The 22,277-nt window shown below is 54.4% G+C and overlaps 2 protein-coding genes across 3 annotated transcripts; both read right to left on the bottom strand.

Moving 5' to 3' along the window:
* Positions 1-42: 42 nt before the first annotated feature.
* On the bottom strand, positions 43-15,222 carry KLK14 (kallikrein related peptidase 14). 2 transcript variants are annotated; one of them, XM_074371056.1, is made up of 6 exons: positions 15,093-15,222; positions 4,181-4,241; positions 3,160-3,331; positions 1,330-1,583; positions 953-1,089; positions 43-342 (listed from the first exon to the last, which is right to left on the bottom strand). In XM_074371056.1, the coding sequence occupies exons 1-6, from the start codon at positions 15,141-15,143 to the stop codon at positions 187-189; spliced, it is 831 nt and encodes a 276-aa protein (XP_074227157.1). In that variant the 5' UTR covers positions 15,144-15,222; the 3' UTR covers positions 43-186. The 2 variants fall into 2 exon arrangements, with proteins under 2 accessions (XP_074227157.1, XP_074227158.1); XM_074371057.1 differs by lacking the exon at positions 15,093-15,222 and adding an exon at positions 4,384-4,457.
* On the bottom strand, positions 14,559-22,273 carry CTU1 (cytosolic thiouridylase subunit 1). Its single transcript, XM_074371036.1, has 3 exons — positions 22,114-22,273; positions 18,094-18,638; positions 14,559-15,740 (listed from the first exon to the last, which is right to left on the bottom strand). Exons 2-3 carry the CDS (start codon positions 18,599-18,601, stop codon positions 15,199-15,201), a joined length of 1,050 nt encoding a protein of 349 aa, XP_074227137.1. The 5' UTR covers positions 18,602-18,638; positions 22,114-22,273; the 3' UTR covers positions 14,559-15,198.
* Between the last annotated feature and the right edge of the window lie 4 nt (positions 22,274-22,277).

Genomic DNA, 22,277 nt, shown 5'->3' with positions numbered 1-22,277 from the left:
GTGTTGTGGGGGTGGGGAACTGAAGGAACTGCTCTGGGAGAGGGGAGTTCTGAGCCAGGGGTCAGGGTCAGGATGCTGGGGTCTTGGTCTGAGGGAGGAGGAGCTAGGGGCCAGGCTCCCTGGGTCTTGACTGGAAAGAGCAGGGTCTTGGGAAGCAGGCGGGGAGGTGGTATTCTACCACACCGGCTATGAACTGCTCCGCATGGTTTCCTGGATCCAGGTGTGGTACTTGCACAGGTTGGTGTAGACGCCGGGGAAGCCAGGCTGGGCACAGTGCTCCATCCCCCAGGACACGAGGCCCTGGAGCTGTCCTCTGCACACCAGGGGTCCCCCGGAGTCACCCTGAGTGGGGAGAGACAGAGATGGAGACACCTACCAACAGCTGGCCAGAGCTGTGGGTGTGGAGAGCCCGAGAGGCAAAGATGGGGCGGGGGTGGGCTGAGACTGGACATCTCAGCCCCTGGGCGTTGTGGGTCTCTTCCTTCCCTCTTCACGGTTCCCACTCTATCTCAGTCCCTTGGGTCTCTTGGGCCCCTGTTCCACTTAGCTCCATCTCCAGAAACCTGTGTGCCTCCAGATCTCCTGTCTCTGGAGTCATCTCTCAGGACGGGTGACGCTCCCTAGAGGCCCTGAGCACAGCCGTCTAGGTGCCCATATGTAATGACGGCAGTGACAGCAGTGATCAGAGCTCTGTACTCCTTCCGTGGACCAGTCCATCTAATTCCACCAACTAAACCATGCTACGCCTGTGGGGCAGGTGAGGAAACTGAAGCCCGGAAGGTTAGGTTCATTACTCAGGGCGAGCAGCTAGGAGGCAGCCTGGTTATCACAACCCTTCTTGGTCTCTGGGTTGGAGGCAGGGGGAACGCCACTGGTCTTCATGCTCTTGAGGTCCTTTGTAAGTTCCAGCCCCAAACACCCCCCTTCCTCAGGCTGTCTCCCTGGGCCTCACCTGACAAGAGTCCTTCCCTCCTTGGGGGACCCCTGCACAGACCATGCCAGCAGTGATGGCTCCAGGGTAGGCCTGCTGACACCTCTGATGGGAGATGATGTTGACGTTCACGCATTGCAGAAGGTTGGGCAACCTAGCTTTAGGGGGCACTGAAGGGTTAGAACGGGGACACCTTCCAACAGGACCCAGGAGTCTGAGCCTGAGCCCCTCCTCCCTCAGACCCAGGGGTCCATTCCCCAGCCCCACCTCCCTCAGACCCAGGACTCAGGCCCCCAGCCCCTCCTCCCTTGGACCCAGGGCTCAGGCCCCCAGCCCCTCCTCCCTCGGACCCAGGGTTCAGGCCTAGCCCCCGTCTTCCCCGATGCAGGACTTCTCACTGGTAGGACTGGAAATGGTGCCCCAGCCCGACACAAGGCAGGGAGTCTCCGGGCTGGCACAGGAGCTGGCGGTGGCGATCGGCTGCACCGCCCTCCCCAGCCGCAGGGGCCGCTCCAGCCGCAGCAGCATCAGGTCGTTCTCGTTGGTCCGGGAGTTGTACTGGGGGTGGCGCACCTGGCGAACCACGCGCAGCACCTGCTGTGTGGCCTCCCAGCCGCGCAGGTTGTGCTTGCCCAGGGCTACTCGAAGTGTCCTGGCCCATGACCCACAAGAGTGGTGCTGCTCAGCATCTGCCATGGAGACCCCTCCCCACCCTCCAGCCCCGCCCCCTCCCCTGGAGATGAGCTTTCCTCAAGCCTAACCTACCTGCCTTTAACTGCAGGCTGTGTTTGCTGTTCTCCTGTACCCTTTCCCCCAGCCTGGGCATTCTCTCGGGACCCAATTCCACCACCCTCCCCATCCCCTCTTGGGCTGTGTTCTGCCTTCTAACTTGGGTATAAGGTGATGGTTGGGCATTCTTGGCTGAGTTCTGAGGTCTGTGCCTGGCTCTATACTTTGGGTTCTAAGTGAGACTCTGGGCTCTGGCTCTAGGCTCTAAATCAGAATTGGTATTCTGGAGTTGGCCCCAGGGAGGCTCCATCCCAGTTCTAGCCTGGCCTTTGGGTTCTAGACATCTTGAAATTTGACGCTAAGCTAGGAGCTGAGTTCTAGACTGAGTCCGGATTACAGCATACTTTCTAGATACTGGTGTGTGCTCCAGTTTCTAGGTTGAGTTCTGGGCTCTTGATTAAGTTCTGGCTATGAACTGGGTTGTAGACAATGGTTTGAGCTCTGTGCTCCAGTTGGGCTCAGGGTTCTAAACACTGGTCTGAATTTTTGATTCTAGGTCAAGATCTAATTTAGATCAAATTGCAGGTGATAGTCTGGGCTCTTGGTTCTAAACTCTGGTCTGAGCCCTTGGCCTCTGGTTGGCCTCTGGGTTCTAGATGGAGCTCCAGGTTGTGGTCAGGATCCCAGGTTCTAGATGTTGTTTGCATTCTGAGCTTTATGTTCTAGACTCTGGGCTGAGCTCTGGGCTCTGGGTTCTATACTGAACTTCGGTTTATGGCATTGGCTCTGGTTTACGGGCACTGGGTGAGCTTTCATCTGGACTTGGACTTCTAGTCTGGGGTCTAAGGTAGAGGTTTAGATCTAGAATCTGGGAGGGGCTCTGGGTTCTGTTTTAGATTGTGGCCTGCATTCTGGGATGTAGATGTTGGGTTAAGGTCTGGGTTCTAGGCTTATCAAAGAGGAGCTATAGACTAGACTCTGGATTAAACATTGGATCTAGAAGACAACCTGGCTCCAGGTCCTTTCTCCTATGCCTTGAGCCATAAGCAGGGTTCTGGAACCCACAAGCTGGACTGTGGGTTCTGAACCTTACTCTGGATTCTAGGCAGTGTTATGAGAGGGGTCGTGAGTTTCTGGAGGTAGATTGTGCCCTGAATTCAACCATCAGTCTGGAACAGGCTCCTAATCTTAGTCTCTATATAGAGCTTGGCCTCTGGATGGATCTCTAGGTTATATGTTAGGTTCTAGGTTCTGTGTGGGGCCCTAAGCTGTTGTATGGGTTCTAACCTGTTGATCTGCTTTTAGAATCTCAACTGAGTTCAAGATGTATGGCTGGATTCCATATTCTGAGCTGGGTCTGTGCTTCTAGGCTCTTATCTAGACCCCAAACCAGGACCCAGCTACTACACTGGGTTCTAACAGGCTGGAGGGGCCCAGCTGAGCTCTGTGGCTCCAGACTCCGGGACTCACTTGGCCCAGGATGGGAAGGGGTGACTCACGGGCGGGCGCAGTGAGCAGCAGTGATGGCCCACTGGTCGGACAGCAGGACCCCTCCACAGAGGAAGCGACGTGAGGGGCCTGTCAGCAGGGCCGCCTGCCACGGCTGGGAGTTCCGGGTGCAGGTGTAGCCACCAATTATCTTGTTCTCGTTCCCTTGGCTCTGTGCCAGGGCTAGGGAGAGGCAGGGGTGAGGTGGGGTGGGGAAAGCAAATGAACTCAGGCCCTCCACCCCCTAAACCTTTAGGGCATCTGGGACCACAAATCCCCATTTCTTTGCCTAATCCTTAAACCACCCGCTTTTATCTCCCCTACTCAATAGGAGACATGCCAAACATCGCCCCCATTACTGTCCCAACACAACCAGGGGGTTTTCTGACACCCCCTTACCCCTAGGCACCTCCATAGTGTCTATTATCGGACCCCAGGGCTACTTTATCCAGGGCCCTGATCCATCTCCTAACATTGCCTCCACTTGCCCACAAGCGTTTTCTATCAGTACTTTTCACAATACACCACAATTCCAACCAGTAACCCTCCAGCACAATCAGGGAGCTCCCCGTCCCTCCCCAAGACGTCTCACTCAGTGTGACCCTGCCCCGCGCCCCAGGATGCACTCTGTCACCCCACGCCCACTCTGCAGGCCACACCACTCTCCCTACCAGGAGCCCACCACCCCGGCATCACCCCCTCCACCATTTCTGACAACATGCTGTCTCTCCCGTATTCGCTCTTTCTCTGATACAATCAAGAAGTGTCCCGTGGCCCTCCTTTCTAAGAAGACCCAGTCAAGACCTGCTGGTTCTGCACAATTCCTCATTTATTTACCTCTGTCTCCTACAAGCCTGCAATCTCCTAATATCTCCACGACTCAGAACTTGGGCATCGCCTCCAGCGCCCTCCTGTGCCAGGATCCCCAAGCTACGCCCCACTCCTTCCCACCAGGTCACCTGCGAGCATCCCTGGTCCCCAGAATCCTTCCCCATCTCTTCTCAGAGTCCTCAGACCCCACTGCTATCTTACCTACAGCCAAGATCTGAAGTGCTGTCAGCAGGAGGAACATTCTGGGGGTTGGGGTTGGATTCTGGCAAATGGAAAGAAAGAAAGTGAGGAAGAAGGAGGCTGCAAGAGACCCAGAGGTGGTGAGACAGAGACAGAGAGAGCCTCTCATGCAGAGACAAAGGTGCTTAGAGACATGGATGAGGCGTAGGGTAGAAGCCAGAGACCTGGAGGGCAGGGTCTGGGGGCTCCTTGGTGGCTGAGAAGGGCTTGGGTCCTGCCTTGCTGTCTCCTGCCTGGAGGAAGTGGGGATCGTGTCCTCCTTCTCTGTCACTCGTGGAGGCCTTTTATCCCTGGTCTGAGTAGCTGGCCCTGCCCCCCGCCCATCTCTTGACCTTTTTTTTTAATTGCCTAGTTCCCATTCCAGGATCGCTGGTCCCATCTCCTCCCTCCACCTCTCTGGCCAGAGAAGCAGCCACAATTGTTAATGAGAACCTGCCTGCCCAGTGGGTGAAGGTGTTATAATCTAGGAGGAACCCAGGGCGAGGGACCCCAGGGCAGGGTGGATGGGGTGGTAGTGGAGGTTCAGGGAAAAGTGCTGGGAGGTGCTGAGAGAGGGAGGGACAGAGGCAGAGAAACAGTAAGAGAAACAGGCCAGAGGAAGAAGTGTCAGAGGGAGAGGGGCTTGAGGGAGACGGAGGAAGAGCAGGAAGATGAATGTCGATGGGACAGAGGCAAAAAGACAAGCTGGGCGGGGGGTGGGCACAGAGCCCGAGATTCACAGAGAGATGAGAGTGGAAGAGCCAGAGAGAGAAGCAGAGAAACAGAGGGAGGAAGGGGAAGACAGAACAGAAACAGGAGCAGAGAAAGAAGGCGGAGAGAGAGAAAAGAGGCAGAGGTACCCCACCCTCCAAACGCGCACACACAGAACAACAGCAGCGCTGATGCAAGGAGGGGGAGGTGGTGCTGCGCTGGGAGACAAGGAGGAGGGAGATGCAGGGCCAGGCAGAGGACAGCAGGGCGATGGGGGAGTCAGGGAGGCAGATACGAAAGACGACAGGAAGAGAGGGAGGCAGGGGGTGGGGATGGGGAAACGGCAGGAGGAGGAGGTGCTGGAGGCACCTGGTGCTGGGCCTGCCTGTCCCCCACACTTTCTCCCTTTGTGGTCCTCACAGTCCTGAGAGGTGGGAGAGCAGGGACCCTGGCAGGGGGCTGGGAAGGGGGATCAGGGCAGAACTGGTGCCCCCAACTAGGGCTCTGCAGAGAGGCTGGGGAACAGAGAGGTACAGAGACCCAGAGAGAGGGGGACAGGGACCCAGAAGGAGAGAGAGGGAGACAGGGACCAGAGAGGGGGCGTATAGAGACCCAGAGACAGCAGGAGAGACAGAGTGATGCAATGGGGAGCCTGAGGTGGGTCTGGGTTCGAGGCACCCATCCTAACTTGGGGCAGGGCCCGCTGCCCTCAGCTCCTCCCCCAGCCTCTTAAATTCCCTAATGACTGCAATTTGTCCCTGGGCCTGGGCAGCCCATCCCAGACCACCACGCAGTGACTCAGGAGGCCACGTCTCTGCACTCTCCCTCCATCAGCAACCCCGGGGCTGACTCCCAAACCACTTTCCTCCCGTCTCCGCCCCAGGGCCGGTCCCTGCTCCTGGGGAGTCTCTGTGCTTCTGAATCCTCACATGGCTGCGGCCCGCGCACCTCCTCTGTGAAGGTGTGTTTAGGGCAGTGGGAGGAGAATATCCTCCAGGTGGGTGGGGAGGGATCTGGTCCAGGCTCTCCCCAGCCCCATCCCATGTCTACCCACCAAGGGAGCCATGGCCATCTCACCCCCACCCCTACCACCTTCACGCCAAGGCTGTTCGCACCAGCTGCTGCAGACAACAAATGGAGCTGATGTACCAAATCCGCAGTGTCCTTTTAGCCTGCACTTTTTTTATAAGGGGCAAAAGGAAACTCAGTCTGGTGTGATGTGTGCTCTGACCAGGGGTGTTGAGGGCCTGATGAAGTCCCAGGGGCAGGGAAAAGTGTTCCCAGAGGGCGGGCTGTCTAAGCCGGGCACTGCGGATGAGTAGGAGTTCATCGGGGGGGATGGGCGGAGTGAGGTGTAGGGGTGGGAGGGAGGAGCGCAGCTCTGAGTAGGGACCTTCAGTCAGTCAGGAGGATGGCGCCGGCCCAGGGTGCTAGAGGGACAGGTGGCCGTGAGGGCAGGGCCAAGGGTGATTCTAAGCAGCGGAGAGAAGAGCCTTTAAGCTTCTCACTGCAGACCTTGGGCCAGAGCTTAGGAGCGCTGTCTGGTTAGAGACACTGGTGGGGTGTTACCAGCACAGACAGACGGCCCTGGAAACCAGAGCACCGCGGGGCTCACATGGGGAGATTGTACAGAGTGGGGAGACCAGGGGCATCTTCCTGGGACCACAAGAAGACCCCTAGTTTAGGGGGTAGGAGGCCAAGAGGGAGTGATGGAAGACTTAGGGAGAAGTCAGATTTTTGAAGAAAGTATTGATGGGAGTGGGAGCCGGGGCTGTGGGCAGAGACGAGCGTGGAGCAGAGGAGACCCTGGGCAAAGAGGACTCTCTGATGCAGAGGGACAGGGAGGGTATAGCTCAGTGGTAGAGCGCATGCTTAGCCTGCACAAGGTCCTGGGGTTCAATCCCCAGTACCTCTATTGAAAAAAAAAAAACACAAGGACAAAATAGACTGAAGTGCATTTGGAGCAGGGTAATAGCTTAGTGGTAGAACACATGCTTAGCATGCACGAGGTTCTGGGTTCTATCCCCAGGACCACCATCAGAAAAAAAAAAAGTTGTGGAGGGAGGAGATGGTGTCTGAAGTCTGGTTATGAGAGGAAAGAACAAAACAACACTCATGTTACTGAGGGTTTGGCCCAGCCAGGAGCTGTGCTCTGTTCTTTCTGCTTTTTTTTTTTTTTAAGTTTTCATGTTCCAAACTTTTTTAAAAATTCATTTTTTATTGCAGTGAAATGCACATAACATGAAATTTACCTTTTAAATCATGTTTAGGGTACAGTTCAGTGGTATTAAGTACATTCGCAAGGTTGTGCAACAATCCCCACCATCCGTCTCCAAATCCTTGTCATCTCCCCCAGTTGAAACTCTGTCTCCATTAAACACAGGTGGCTCTCCATCCTCCGTCCCCCAGACCCTGGTAGCCTCCATCCTACTTTCTGTCTCTAAGAATTTGACCACACCAGGTATTCCTGTAAGTGGCATCCTACAGCAAATGTGTGCTTACTTTTTGTGTGTCCGGCTTATTTCACTGATCCTAACGTCCTCAAGGTTCGCCCTCGCTGTCGTGTGTCAGAACTTCCTTCCTTCTTAAGGCTGAATCCTGTACCATCATGTGGATGAGCCATATTTTGTCTACCCAGGTAACTTCTTTATGTGGGTTAGCATCTTTCCTTCCTCCTCCCCTCCCTCCCCTCCTCTCTCCCTTTCTTCCTCTTTCTCCTGCCTGCTTTTCTTTATTCTCTCTCCCTCCATTCAACAAATATTTATTGAGCATCTACTATGTTAGTAGTCATGGGTTTAAATGCTGAGGATACAGTAATGAGCAAAATAGACCGAGATCCCTGCCCTATTGATGGAATGAAAGGCAACCCCGGAAAAGAAAGTTAAATAAATACAGTGTATGTTACAAGCTCTGCAGTGCTGTGATGCTGTGAAGAACAATAAGAAAGCAGGGAGAAAGGCTGGGTCGGGACCCAGGTGACCTTTGAGCAAAGAGCTAAAGGTAGAGGGATATCTGGGGGAAGACTGTGCCAGACAGAGGCACAGCAAGTGCAAAGGCCCTGAGGTGGAAGGTCTGGTGTGTCCAGGGACCAGTGAGGGAGCCAGCGTAGCTGGGGCAGAGTGAGCAAGGGAAGAGAATAGGAGGAAATGAGGGCTGTGAAGTCATGGAAAGTCCAGACAGACCAGGTACTATGTTGTGCCCATTTTACAGCCTGAGAAGTGGAGGCTGAGATGGGGGAAGCGGCTTGTCCAAGGTCATCCAAGCACAGGAGGAAACGCACAAACTCAGGACTATCTGAATCTTCTCTCTGCCGTCTCCCGAGGCGACTTGAGCATCAATTCCATCTGAGCACTAAGTTGGGCGTCCAACACTGTTTCTATGCATTTTTCATAAATTAACTCACCGGACCCTCCCGACGGTCTCGTGAGAAAGGTGCTCTTGTCATCCTCCGTGCGCGGACGGGGAAGTGGCGACGCCCGGCCACGGTTACACAACGCGGGTGGCCGCGCCGTGACTTGAACCCAGGCGGCCGCGCCGTGACTTGAACCCAGGCGGAGAGTTCTAAACAACTGCACGGAACTTGATGCCCGACAACAAAGGGGCTGATGGTGCAACCATCCAAGAGGTGGGATTAACCCCGGACAAGAGGGAAGCCGCCTCTTCCATTGTTTAGGAAGGAAGAAGGAAAGGGCGGGTGAGGATGTGGCCGGAAGTGGAGGGAGGGTCGTCCAGGGAGACCGGGAGGCAGAGGCCAGCTCACCTCAAGGGGCACCTGGACGGGGGGGGGGGGGGGGGGGGCTGGAGAGGTGAGGATGGCAGGTACCCAGGTGAGGTTGGCGATCAAGGATTTAAAGAGGCATCCGCTGAGCGGCTAGATGATTTTGTTCTGTTTTGTTTTCCTCCAGCGAAGAGCAGGCACTTGCAGGGCTGGGTGATGGTGGGAGGAAGGCTGAGAGGGGAGCTGAGGGCAGCGTGGGAGAGGGGCTGGGGATAAGGCGCACTGTGGGGGTAAAGGAAGGGCAGATAGAAGGGGCTTGGGGAGGCTGCATGAGGAGGGTCGGGGTGCCTTTCAGGTGGAAAAACAGGTGTGGCAAAGCCACCCACAGCTCTGGGAGCGTGGGAGGGGGTGGTCAGGGAGTGGGGTGCTGGATTTTGTGGTTTCAGAGGTGGAGCCCGTTCGGATGGAGATAAGGGCCAGGGTGTGACTGTGGGAATGGTGGTCTCTGGCCACATCGAGGGTGAGGGACTGAGAAACCAGGGGGTCCTCTCTCCCTGGGTCTGCTGACTCCCCATGTCAGCGAATGCCTTTTTCTACCTCCACTTGTAACCAAGGACTTTGCCTCACAAGAGCTTTATGAGATTAGAGACTCATTAGTACCACATTAGAGATGAGGAAACCAGATCTCAGATAGAAGTCACTTGTGCAGATGACATAGCTGGGATCTAACCAGGGAACCAGGGTCGTTTGTCTGCTAAATGCCATGCCACTCTGTCTCCAAATCTGCCTCCATGCCATCGAGGGCAGGGAATTCTCTGCTGGACCCTTGTCTCCTGGAACAGTCCTGTGTGAATGTGCATGCGATGCATGTTTGAGCGATGGGCAAACAGACCCTCACTTCTGCCTTCTGTCCCCCGCCGGTTTGGGGTTGGCAATTTCTCTAGTACCTCCCGAGTGTCACGTCTTGCTTAATTCCCCCATCAGCCCTGTGTGGTGCACACAATCACTCCCATTCTACAGATGAGGAAACTGAGAAATAAGGTCAGTTGCCCAACACGAGCCACTCGTGGAGCTGCGATTCGAACCTGGGCCCGGCTGACTCCATGTCCCTCTGCTGCTGATCTCACGTGTCTCTTTGATTACCCAAACTCTCCCTGGGTAATCTCTCAGATGGCTCTGAGCCAGCACCTGCATCTGCTACGTGCCAAGAAGCTTCTGCATGCATACCTGGGCACCCCTGATGCTCGGTCCACAGCCGACGAACATCTCTGCCCCACCTCCTTCCATCTTCATCATCAACCACTTATTTCTATTTAGGCTCCATGGTCCACCTCCTCCTTCCTCGAGTCTTCCCTTTGTTAGTAATAACACCATCCTCTCCTCAGTTGCTTCTGTCAGAAGCTGGGAGTGGTCCTTGATCCCTCCCTCACGCCCACTTCCCACTTTGGCAATTCCTGTCACCTTAGCGCCAAATAGATGCCAAATCCACCCACTCACTTCCTCTCACTCATCTGTGCCTAAGCTGCCTTAATCTCTCACCTGGACAGGTGCAACAGCATCCAAACCAGCCTCCACACTTCCACATTCGAACCCCGTTCCCATCTCCCCAACTCCCACCCAAGTCCATTCTCCACTTGGCAGCCAATATGTGTGTATATATATATATATTTATTTATATATATATAAAATATAAAACAATATCACATTAAAACCTGCTTAAAACCCATCCATGATTTCCCACGGCAATTATGATAAAAACCTAAACACTTCCAAGGTACTCCATGTCTGGCTTTATGTCCGCCTCTCCAACCTCATCATTCCATCACGCACTGTGCCTCAGGCTCCCCCCGCCTGGGACTTCCTTGATTTTCTTCACATGATAGGTGCCTTCCCACCTCAGGGCCTTTGTCTTTGCTGTTCCCTCTGCCTGGACATGTTTCCCAACATTCTGCCCATGATCACTTTCTCTAGAGTAGACATTCCACTCTAGTTTCTATCTCAGCCCCCTGTTGGTTTCCTTTCTATGCCTCATTTCAATCTATAATTGCTTTATGTGTTTGCCTCCTTGTTTATTGTTGCTGTTCTTTTTCCTTTATGGCATTTATCACCATCGATGTCCCCATGTTTTATTTACTTCCTTTTATGTGTAGACTGTCTCCCACAACTTGAGTGTCAACTCCAACAGGGCAGGGGGTTTTGCCTTCTTTATCTGTGTTCCCTGGCACAGAGTAGGTGCTCAGTCAACATTTGTGGGGATAAAGAAACATCTCTCTCACTCAAACTGAGGCTTCATGATGGCAGAGACCTTGTCTAGCGTGCTCACTGCTGAATCCCTGGAGCCTGGCTCTGTGAAAACAGGCTGAATGAGAGTGAGATTATGGAGAACCTTCTTCTCCCCAGACTCTCTGCCTCCCTCCAGAATATCTGCTTCTCCCCAGACTCTCTGCACCCAGTGCCTCTACATCTTCAGACCTTTACATCTTTAGACCTACAGTCATCTCCAATTACCCAGCCCTGGGAGAGCACACACTGAGGGAAAGATGGAGAAGCCCATCTTTTTGAGATTGGGCTCCAAATTCTTGCAGGGAAGAATGCTTCTGACTCCAGGGGGATGGTACCCCAGCATGGGGCATGGGGATTTCTACCTCACCAGCCCTGGTCCTTTCACAGACCTATTGCCACGTTCCATAACTATAAAGGACCCCTTGTATTTATGTAGGGGCTGTGTTTACCAAGTCCACAGGCCTCAGCAGAAGCCCTGCTCTGTGATGACTGGAGCTTCCTACCTCAGCAACAACCCTGCCCCACCCGCGGTGTTTTCTATGGCTTTCTCCCGCAGCAAGACTCTCCCGTGTTCACTACGGCTGTCTGCCTAAGTGGCAAACTTTATTTCTGTTCAGTCTGTTTAGTGAGGCTTCTCTTGTATTTACAACTTTGGGTTTACGCTGGAGCTCTTGCACTTACAAAACACACCTTAGGGTTTAGTAGGATTTCCACCTCTCTTAAGTCGCCCTCATGTCTGTTCCCACCATTCCCACCCCCTTGGCTTTGGCTTCTCCCTGGCTTCCTGGCCTATAAATTTTCCCCCTCCAGTCCTCCTAGAATCGGCCCCAGAAAGCTCTTTCTGACACCCAGGGCGAGCTCCGTCTGCTCTAAACCCTTCCCGGTGCCCCATCACCCCCGTGGAAAGCCCGCCTTGAGCAGTGGTATTCTGCCCCTCCCCAGGGGCCTGGCCTCCCCCCTCCAGCCCCTCCCCAGCCGGCCTACTCCAGGAGCAGCGCTTCCGCCCTGGTTCCCAGCGCTTCCTTGCCTGCAGGCCTTTCCACCTGCTGTGCTTTCGGCGGTACACTGGGCCCCCTCCCCTCCCCTTTCCCGTGCTCATTCTTACTCATCTTCCTGGTTTAAACACTGCCTCCTTCAGAAAGCATTCCATGATGCTCCACGCTGAGTTAGCGGCCCCATCTCTGCGCTCCCCTGGGCCCTTACTAATCCCCGCCGGGACACGTATCCCCGTGGGTCTTGATTTACCCACGTCCCTGCAGCCTCTCCCACCAGACGGGGAGCCCATTGAGGGCAGGGACTGGGGCTGAGTCAGCTCTGTTTCCCCACTGCCCCGTGCAGGGCCTGGCTCCTGGGAGGCACTGGCAAATGTTTGCTTCATAAATAAAGGGATTATCCTCATCACTCATTGGCTCAAAAATTCCTGTGGATTCCATCTCAAAACCAGAGCCACACTTATGCAGTCTGGCCACTCACCCCCTCCATCACTCCCTTGCCTCCCTTGGAGTTTGCACCTGCTGCTGCTCTGCCAGCAGTGCTCTTCCTAGGAATCTGCAGAGCTCACTGCCTCCCCTTGTGTGGGTCTCTGCTCAGCTGTCACCTTCTCCACGAGGTCTTCCCTTTCCACCCTACTTACATGTGTGGCATGCTCCCCGTCTCCAACTTATCAATTTATCACCACCTGACATACTGCACGGTCTCCCTATTGTTCTCCTCTCTTTTCTGGCCTCTCCCGGGGCAGGTTTTTGCTTTCGGCCACTCCTGTCAAAAGTTGTGTGCTTCGATATTTGCAGGGTGACTGAATGAATGGACACCTGGGTCTTGAGGTCATGGAAGGTTTCCAGTGTTCATAGGGGACCTTCAGATTCCTGCCAGACTGTCTCTTGCCCTTGGAGGCTGGCTCAGACCAGGGGGCCCAGGAGGGAGGTGGGAGGAGAGAGCAGAACTCCCCAACCAGGCAGGCAGCTGGAAGCAGACCTTGCTATGCAGTCAATGGCCACCCAATGCAAAGTGGGGTCACAGTGACCCCTTGTGGCTGAGGCTGAGAACAGCATCTTCCCCAGCTCTCAAGTGGGATCTTCTGGTCACATTCCCCACTGAACGAACTGTGGGTGAGTTTGAATGAAGTGAGCTGTGTATAACATACACATAGGATTTTGAAACTTTAATACCTAAAAAAGGTAAAATAGCTCAAGGTTTTAAAAATATTGATTACATGTTAAATTAGAAATATTTTTGATATAATGGGTCAAATAAAATATATTAAAATTTCACTTGTTCCCTTTCCCCTCTTAAAAAATATGGCTATTAGAAATTTTTTAATTACACATACGGTTCACATTATATTCCCATTGGCTAGTGCTACAACAGAAATTTCACCAACCACCCACCTCCTGGTATGAAGGGAGAAACTGGGTTACAGAAGAGAAAAGTGCCTTGCTCAAACCATGCGGTCAATCAGTGGCTGACCTGCAATAAGGTCCCAGGTCCCCTGGCTTCCAGCTGACAGAATAGCAAGAGTCAAAAGCCCCAACTCCTTCACCGATTTGGTGCTGTGTGACTTTGGGCAAATGACCTCACCTCTCTGCGCCACAAGTCTACTCTTTGTAAAGTTGCGGATCAAAACGCAGTACATCACGTCACTGATCGAACACAACGGAGGGGTACTCCGCAGTGCCCGGCACCAGAGAATCATCCCAATTGACCGTGATCATCTTGCGCCCCCTACAGTCCGTTGTCTCCACCGCAGCTAGAGTGATTTTTAGAAAATGGAAGTGGGATCCTACCTCCGCGAGACCCTGCAGGACCCGCCCTGGCCGCTGCCTCATCTCATCTCTTGCTATTTTTCTCTGTCCACTCTGTTCTGGCCACACTTCCTTGCTATTCCCTGTACTTACCAACTTTATTCCCAGCTCTGGGCTCTTGCATCGACTGTTCTCTCTGCCTGGAAAGCTCTTCCCCAAGATGGTTTTAGGATTCATTCCTTTGCTTTATTCAGGTCTCTGCTCAAACACCACCTCCTCAAAGAGGCCTTGCCCAGACCCCATGGTCACTGGCTCTTGCTCTCTCCTTATCCTGCTTTATTTTTATTTGTTGCATTAATCACTACCGGATATTATATATTCATTTTCTTATCTGCTTCTCTGTGAACTTCATGGGGCCAAGGGGCTTTTGTCTTTTGCTCACTTTAAGTATTACTAGTACTGGCACATGGGCCGCAGACGAGGTACTCAATGAACGTTTGTTGAATGAATAATTAACCTGATGCTCGATTAACTCACAGAAGAGGCAGGACATCTGATCCCTGTCCTCCAGCAGAATCTAATTAGGAAACGTGAGACCCAAAGAGTGTGGATGGCCACATATGAGGACAGGACCCAGGGGCTGGGGTCTGGGGGAGTCCTAACATCCTGCGTTGGGCAGGTGGGAGGAGAGAATCATTAGGACCCTGGAGCATGTGGGCAGGAAGATGAGAAAGGAGGGCATTCCTGAAAAGGGACCAGCCCGGCAAAGCTTGGAGGTGGGACTCAGAACACCACATCTCCCCAGGGGTCAAGTAGGAAGCCTCTGGGTCTCACGCCTGTCTGAATGGGCAGAGCGGCAACCCTGAAACCCAGAGCCCCCTGGTGGCCAAACCTTAATAAGAACAACCAAGTCTGACACCATTTATTGAGTACTTTATCAAACACAACAGTGCTTTGATGGGAAGCTTTGATTCTATTTTCAGAGAGGTTAAGTCTTTGACCTCCAGAATCGGAGGTCTGGGAAGCCCACCCCTGCTGCTCCCGAACCATCAAACAGAGATACAGGCGGTGGGACGGGGGAGTTAAGGACTAACCAGCGCCTGCAGTATGCGGGGTGCTCACAGAGAAGCATCATGATTACTGTAACTGACGTGTGTCCATCAAGTTAAGTGGTTTGCTTATCCCACTGCTGGCAAACATGAAACATCAGGCACACAGTAGGCGCTCAAGAAGGGTTAGGACTATCCGAGCATGCCCAGAACCCCACAGCCGTGCAGGCAAGCAGCCCCCTAACTCCCACTCGCTCAGGAGTGGGAAGCTGTTCAGTCCTCTCCTCCCTGAGACTCAGGAGTCCCGGCCCCCAGGCGCCTCCCCCGCCCCAGGAGCCCAGCGCCCCAGTTTCTGCAGGGTCACAGGTTGCAGTTCCCGTTTCCCTCCCCACCTCGCACCGAAGCCGGAGGCCAAAGTAACTCAGGTTTATCCACAGTGTCATCTGCAGGCGGCCCCGCGCTCCCACGGCGTCGGATCCCCGCGGAGAACTGGCGTCTCTAGAAGGCGGGGACCGGCTCGGAGGCCGGGGGTCCGGACGGCTCCGGCTCCGCCTCCCGCGGCGGCCCGTCCTCGTCCAGCCCCCGGCGGCCCTTGCCGATGGCCAGGCGGGGCCGGCCGCGGTTCAGGCCGTCCAGGAGGGCGCAGGCCTGGCAGAGCGCGCGGCTGGCCAGCGCCCCGCAGCGGGCGCAGGCGCCGGGCGGCGGGGGCCGCGCGGCCGGGGCCAGCGCCAGGCGCTCGGCCGAGTGCACGAGGTCCAGCACCGCCGACGGCCGCGCCGCCTCCAGCCGCTTGAGCAGGTCGCGCGCGTGGCCGCGGAAGGCCTCGGGCGCGTACACGCACTCCTCGGAGAAGTAGTCGAGGCGGCGGAAGTGCGCGTACAGCACCACCTCCTTCTGCGAGGCCAGCTGCAGCGGGCGGCAGCGCGGCAGCGCGCCCCCCTCGCCCGGCGAGCCCAGGCCCCCGCCCCGCGCCAGGCGGCCCGCGTCGCCCCGCAGGAAGTTCATGAGCACGGTCTCCGCCATGTCGTCGGCGTTGTGTCCTGCGAGGGGGAGAGACGCGGGGCAGGTGAGGCGGGGGGCGCCGGGGGGGAGGGGGCGCGGCGAGGAACGAGGGGGGACCCCACCCAGGCTCCCGTGGAGCAACCTGGGAAGCCCCCCTTTGCCCCCCACTTATTGCAAACCAGGCCCCGTTTCATGTCGTGAGTACAAGTGCTTTCAGCTACAAATATTATTTCAGCCCCACTTGGAAGTGTACTTCAGAAGTCAAAATGGGAGGGAAGATATAGCTCCGTGTAGGGCACGTGCTTAGCACACACAAGGTCCTGGGTTCAATCCCCAGTACCTCCATTGAATAAATAAATAAATAAGCCTAATTACCCCCTCCCCCAATAAATAAATAAATGAAAATTATTTTTTTAAAAAAGTCAAAATGGCATTGAATGGAGATTGTACAGGGGATTGTTGTGGTAAGCAGAATTCACACCCCCACCCTCACCCCAATATGTTGGGTCACATGGCAAAGGGTATAAAGGTTGCAGACACAATGAGGGTTACCAATCAGCTGACCTTAAGATTAAAAAAAAGCAGCCTGGATTATCCAGGCAGGCCCTATGTAATGACAAGGGTCCTTAAAATGGGAGAATCAGGATGGGAGACGTGGGGACTGACACAAGTGCAGATGACGAAAGGTGGGACGGATTCAGCCCGAAGCTGCTGGCTTTGAAGCTGGAGGAAGGGGCCAAGGAACGAGGGTAGCCTCTAAACACCAGAAGAGGCAAGAAAACAGATTCTCCCGTAGACTCTTCAGAAGGAATGTCACCCTGCAACACCTTGATCCCACGGAGACACTTGCCTGGCTTCTAACCCCCAGAACTGCCAGCTAGTAAATTTGTGTTGTTTTAAGCCACTCAATTGGTGGTAATTTGTTACAGCAGCCATAGAAAAACTCATAGTTGTTGACACAAGCGCCTTTGACTACACAGACTGCAGTGTTTTTGTGTTATCTTTGTTTACAGAGACCAGGGAGAAGGTAAGTGAATATTTACACATCATTTTAAAAATGCATTGATTGTCACAACCATCCTCTCTCACCTGGACCACCTCAGCTGCCTCCCTCCAAGCTCATTTCCTTTGTTCTGCCCTCGCCCCTCCGACTCAGACTCCTCACCACTGCTAAGGTGAACTTCTCAAAGTCAGAGTCCTTAGGTCATGTCCACTGCTTTCCCCGCTACTCAAAGGATCAGGTCAGGTGTTAACTCCTCATGGTCATAGGGGCCCCTGGAGCCAAGCCCCGCCCACTGCTAGGGCCTGACACCACACCCCACTTCCTTCTTGGGGCATCTCAAACTGGCCTCTGCATAGATGGTTCTCTCTGCCTGGAGCAACCTCCCCTATGCCCACTGCCTCCTCACCCTGAGCCTTCAGATCTCAAAAAACCTCCTTGATCCCTCTCTGCATGTCATATTTTGCTCACACAGTCTGTGTAATTTTTTTTCAGTACCACTTATAATCATTTATTATTTCATATTTGAATTGTGCAGAGGTATGGGCTTATTTCTGTCTAGTGCATATTTTCTCAGCCCTAGCATGATGATGATGATAGCATATACAATATATATGTGTAATACCTACTATCTATTAATATATACACTATATGTAATCTGTAAATTACAGTACAGACAATAGTGTATATATACACACATATACTTTATTCCTACCAACTCATCTGTCATAACAAATGCATGAGCCAGAAACCATTAATATTCTCATTTTAAAGATGAGAAAATAGAGGTAAAGAGGTTAAGAATTTGCTATGGCTACAGCTTGGATCTGGCATATATTAAAAACCAGTAGTTGTTTGTTGAAGGGATGGATGAGAGTGAGAGAATAAAAGAGTTATCGAAGAGAAGAGATGCCAACAAGAAAAAGGAGGTAAGAGGTGGAGAGATACTTTACAGAGACAGAGAAGGATTCTGAAGAGATATTTGGGGACCATGAGATCAAGAGTACTAGAGGCAATTAAAAATAAGTAAATAATCAAAAACTTAATCCCCAGAGACTAACTCCCACCCTCTTCTCCAGCCCTCCTCACCAATCTGTGTACACCAGGTTGGTGGCCAAGAACCAAAGTCTTTTAGATACCCTATCTGGCCCCATCCCTAACACAACCCATTCTGTCCCTCAGGGTATGAACCATGGGGGATGGGGCTCCCGCCCTACGCTGGAGCATGCGCATATCCCCTTTTTCCTGCTCGTTTCTTCCCCTAGGACACTCGCAGTCTCCTTTACCACTTCTTAGGCCTGCGCCCCAATTCCCTTGCGGTTTCCGCCCCTCGCCCGCGCATGCGCCCGTTCCTTCCCATACGCTCCTCCTGCTACGGCGCCTGCGCTCACCTGTCACAACGTGCGTGGCTCCCACGAGGCGCGCCCCTTCTTCCAGCGCCCGGCGCCGCAGCACCCCGCAGAAGGTGCAGCAGGAGCGGCTGCGGCCGGAGCCGGCTGTGCTGCGGGCCACGGCGTCCATCGTCCAGCCCCCGAAGAGGTCTGCGTAGGCCACGACGGTGAGCGGGAGCTCCCAGCGCGCCGCCTGGCGCCGCACGGCCGCCAGCGCCGCGTCCCGGTAGCCGCCGATGCCCTCGTCCACGGCCACGAGGCGCAGCGAGATGCCCAGGCGCGGGGCCAGCTCGCGCAGCACGTGCGCCAGTACCGTGGAGTCCTTGCCGCCCGAGGCGCCCACGGCCACCACGGCGCCGGGCGGCAGCAGGCGGCCCGCGACCACTGTGTGCAGCACCTCGGCCTCGAAGGCGGCGCAGAAGCAGGTGCCGCACAGCGCCTGGCCCGAGCGCGGGCGGCGGAGGGCGGCGCGCGCCTTGTTGCAGGAGGCGCACTGTGGGGCTGGCATCTCGGGGTCCGGGCGAGGCGGAAAGGGTAGGCTTCTCCTGGATGGGGAGAGAGAGGAGGCGGGTTACATGTGGATTTCGGATTGCAAGGGTCCTTGCCTACAGAGAGGTTGCCGGGATAGTGTTCCTGCCAGGAATAGACCAGGATGAAGTACGCTTCTTCCGGAATAAGGGAGGGTTACCTGTATAGAGCTGACCCTTGAACTATGTGGGGGTTAGAGGCGCAGTCAAAATACCCATAACTTTGGCCCTCTATATCCTCCCTAGTCCCACGTCCGCAGATTCAACCAACTCGGGGACAGAATAGTACTGTGTGTATTTATTGAAAAAAATCCAAGTATCAGTGGACCAGCGCAGTTCAAACCCATGTTGTTCAAGGGTCAACTGTATTCTGGTTTAAGGAGGCTGGTGCCTCCAGGAAGTCTTCTTGGATTACACGCATTACACACCAAGAAGAGAAGGAGCCTAAGAATTGGTTGGCGCGTGGAGGGGAGAGTGAGAGACAGGCAAGTTACACCCGGAATTAGGCTTGATTCTGTTTGGAGGGATAGAGGGGCATATTAAGGACCAGTTTCGTTCTCCAAGGAGGCCACTCCTGTTACAGCCCTGATCAGAGACAGGATGATTATCACTGACTTGGGCTTCCAGGGCCCTTCAGAGAGCTTGGGAGGGGTCAGTGACCTAAGTAAGGCCAGGGAGGCCAGGGGACTGCAGCTCTGTTAGAGGAAGGGGGATGAGCAGGAAAGACCAACTGGATTTCACTTTGGTGGAGGTGGGATAGCCTCCAGGAACGGGTCCCGACTGCATCGTCTGATCACCACCTCCAGGGAGACACAGAAGCAGCATGGATCATACCTCCAAGGAGACCAACTAGGGCTGTTTTGGGGGTGGGAGGTGTGTGGGCCTACAGGATTGCTGTGGTATCAGAATCTCCTGCAAGCTTCTGTGGGTTTACCAAGACATGGGAGAGGGAGGGTATAGCTCAGTCATAGAATGCGTGCTTAGCATACACGAGATCCTGGGCTCAATCCCTAGTACCTCCGTTTAAACAAAATAAAATCGTGGCGCTATTAAAAAAAAAAAAAAGGCATGGATCAGCCCATCCTGGACTTTCTGTTCCTCCCTCCTTCCCTCCCCCCTCCCAAGTCCTCCCCACCCAGAATTCTAGCCCCCTGACACCCCCTCGTTTGACCCACCTGTGCATACATTCTGTGACTGTATGCTTACTGTCTGCAACTTGTGATGGCAGGGACCACTCAGACATCTGACAGGCATCTCAAAACCCAGATTCCTGATTCCCTTTCCCAAACTTGCTTCTCTTGCAGTAAAGGGCCACTCTGTCCCTCCAATTGCTCAGGGCAGGAGCCTTGGGGTCCAGGACCCTGGACAGCTCTTTCTTCTCTCTCTGGCTGCCTCTCCCCACTCTATCTGTGGGTGACTCCAAATTGCAATATCAAGTCCCAACCTTTGGTACAAATGCCCCAGAGGGGCATCCTCAGACCTCATCACCCAAGCACCCAACCAGATTGTGGCAAATCCTGTTTTCAGAACAGATCCAGAAGCCAAACACTCTTTGCCATCTCTACAGCTGTGACCCTAGTCTGTCTGAGCCAAGTTTCTCTCCTGGTTATTGCAGAAAGCTCCTCCCTGGTCTCCTGGCCCCATGCTCCCCTCCTCCGCATGCTCAGTTCTCCACAAAACAGCCAGTGGGCTCCTTCCCAGGACCTCTGCATCCTCCATGCAACTCATCTCACTTGATTCAGAGCTTATGGCCTCTGAGACTCCCTTTTCCTCTGACCTCATGCCCCACACTTCTCCAGCCACTCTGGTCTCTGCTCTCAAACTCCCCAGGGAACACCTACTGCAAAGTGTTAACACTGCTCTTCTCTGTTGCTGGGCCCAGCAAGCAGCCCCCAGGACCTATGGACCATGACCATTTGGCACATCTGTCACACCTGAACAATGCCCCCTTGAAATCTATCTACTCCCTACTCCCACCCTCCCAGCTTTGACTTGATTCTCCCTTGCTCTCCTGGTTTTCCTCCTGCTCAGCCTCCAGTCTCTTGGAGAATCCTCTTCGTGGTTCTCAGGTCCTGCTCAGCTCATTTTCCTTGTGGGTGGCTCTAAATCATGATGGCCACCAGGCTGGTCCTCCAAATGCCCCACAAGGACCCCGCTGGTCCTCTCGGATCCTAAATGCCTGAACTGACCAGTCTCCCCCTCCCCAGGCAGAAACTTGTTCTTGTCCAGCTGTTTCCAGCCTCCTGAGAGCACCATCACCTTCCACCCAGCTCCTCTGCAGGACAGGGCATACATAAAGTCACTCTCGACGCATCTCTCTTCTCCCCCTAAATCTACAGTCTCTCAGTCCTCGGAGGTTACCTCCTGAACGAGGAGATGAGTCTGTGCAGATTGCCAGAGGCTCATAAGCCACAACACGAAGTTTTAACTTTATTCAGAGAGAGATGGGAGCCATGGGAGGGTTTTGTGCAAAGAAAGGATAGGATCTGCCTTAGGTTTTAAAAAGGGTCCCTTTGGCTGCTGTGCGGGGAACAGACTGTGGCAGGCAGGGGCAGAGGCAGGGAGGCCAGTGAGGAGGCGATGGCAACAGTCAGTAAGATCATGGTGGCCTGGACTGGGGGTGTGGGGTGGGGTGTTGGCAGTGGAACTGACAAGAAATGGTGGGATTTGGGATCTATTTTGAAGGTAGAGGCCACAGGATGTGCACAAGACTTGGATTAGGGTAGAGGGTGGGGTCGTGAGAAAAGAGAGGAGTTAAGGATGACTTGGAGGTTTGGGCCTGAGTACCGGGGAGGAAGATGGGACCACTTAGTCAGGAGGGTCGCTGACCAGATTTCCATTTGGACATCCCAGGTTTGAAGCGCCTGTTAAGCATCTTCCGCTTGAAGAGTTTATAGACCCCAGGCTATAAACTCTGGGCTAGAAGAGCCCCTTGTATACCTCCATTCCGTCCTGACCATGATTCCACCATTCCTGGTGACTGGCCTGTGTCCCCTGCTGTACTGTGAGCTCACTAAAGGCAGGGAGTGGGTCTGCTTCGTCCACCACTGACTTCTTCTGCCTCGTACGGGACTTGGCAGAGGATCAGTGCTCAGGAAAGACGTGTAGGATGAGGAAATAGTAAATGCACCCAGAAGACGGGCCCCAGGCCCCAGGGATGCCTAAGACTGAAGCTTTATCAGAAGGACAGGTAATGTGTAACATCATTCTATCAGGACAGAGGTTCCAGGACAGAGTAGGGGCCTTCTGAACGTACCCAATTGGAGGCGGGGTCAGGGAAATGGTCGAATCCCAACCAGTGGGAGGGGGTGAGGGGGCAAGGGACATACCGAACCGCTGCGTCCAAGTGGAGGTCCTGGTAAGAAGGCCTCTATAGGCGTTGGGAAGTCAGAGGCGCGTGTCATCACCCCCAGAGAGACCCTCAGCCCTCTCACGGCACCGCAACAAAGAGCGGGCGCTCACGGGCCAACCAGCTGAGGGAGGAAATACTCACCTGAGCAGAATGCGGTGCAGGGATGTCCAAACTGCGTTACACGCGGAACTCTGGCACGGAGATGGCTCCGGAAACTGGACTCCCACAAGGCCTTGGGGGCTGTCTTGCCTGCGGCTCCCAGAACCCCATGCAGCGGCTCTACCGGAAGCGCCCTTTGTTACAGA

This window comes from Camelus bactrianus, chromosome 9, assembly GCF_048773025.1.
Source record: "Camelus bactrianus isolate YW-2024 breed Bactrian camel chromosome 9, ASM4877302v1, whole genome shotgun sequence".
Lineage (NCBI taxonomy): Eukaryota > Metazoa > Chordata > Mammalia > Artiodactyla > Camelidae > Camelus > Camelus bactrianus.
The sequence above is the reverse complement of the archived record's forward strand: the minus strand, read 5'-3'. Positions and strand labels throughout refer to the sequence as shown.

Excerpts from the sequence above, each read along its gene's own strand:
- KLK14 (XM_074371056.1), bottom strand. The coding sequence starts at position 15,143 with ATGACACTGTGGATAAACCTGAGTTACTTTGGCCTCCGGCTTCGGTGC. Across the intron at positions 4,242-15,092 it reads GCCTCCGGCTTCGGTGCGAG|AATCCAACCCCAACCCCCAG; the intron begins GTGGGGAGGGAA and ends TCCATTTGCCAG. Across the intron at positions 1,584-3,159 it reads GCTGCTCACTGCGCCCGCCC|GACACTTCGAGTAGCCCTGG; the intron begins GTGAGTCACCCC and ends GTCATGGGCCAG.
- CTU1 (XM_074371036.1), bottom strand. The coding sequence starts at position 18,601 with ATGCCAGCCCCACAGTGCGCCTCCTGCAACAAGGCGCGCGCCGCCCTC. Across the intron at positions 15,741-18,093 it reads AGCCACGCACGTTGTGACAG|GACACAACGCCGACGACATG; the intron begins GTGAGCGCAGGC and ends TCCCCCTCGCAG.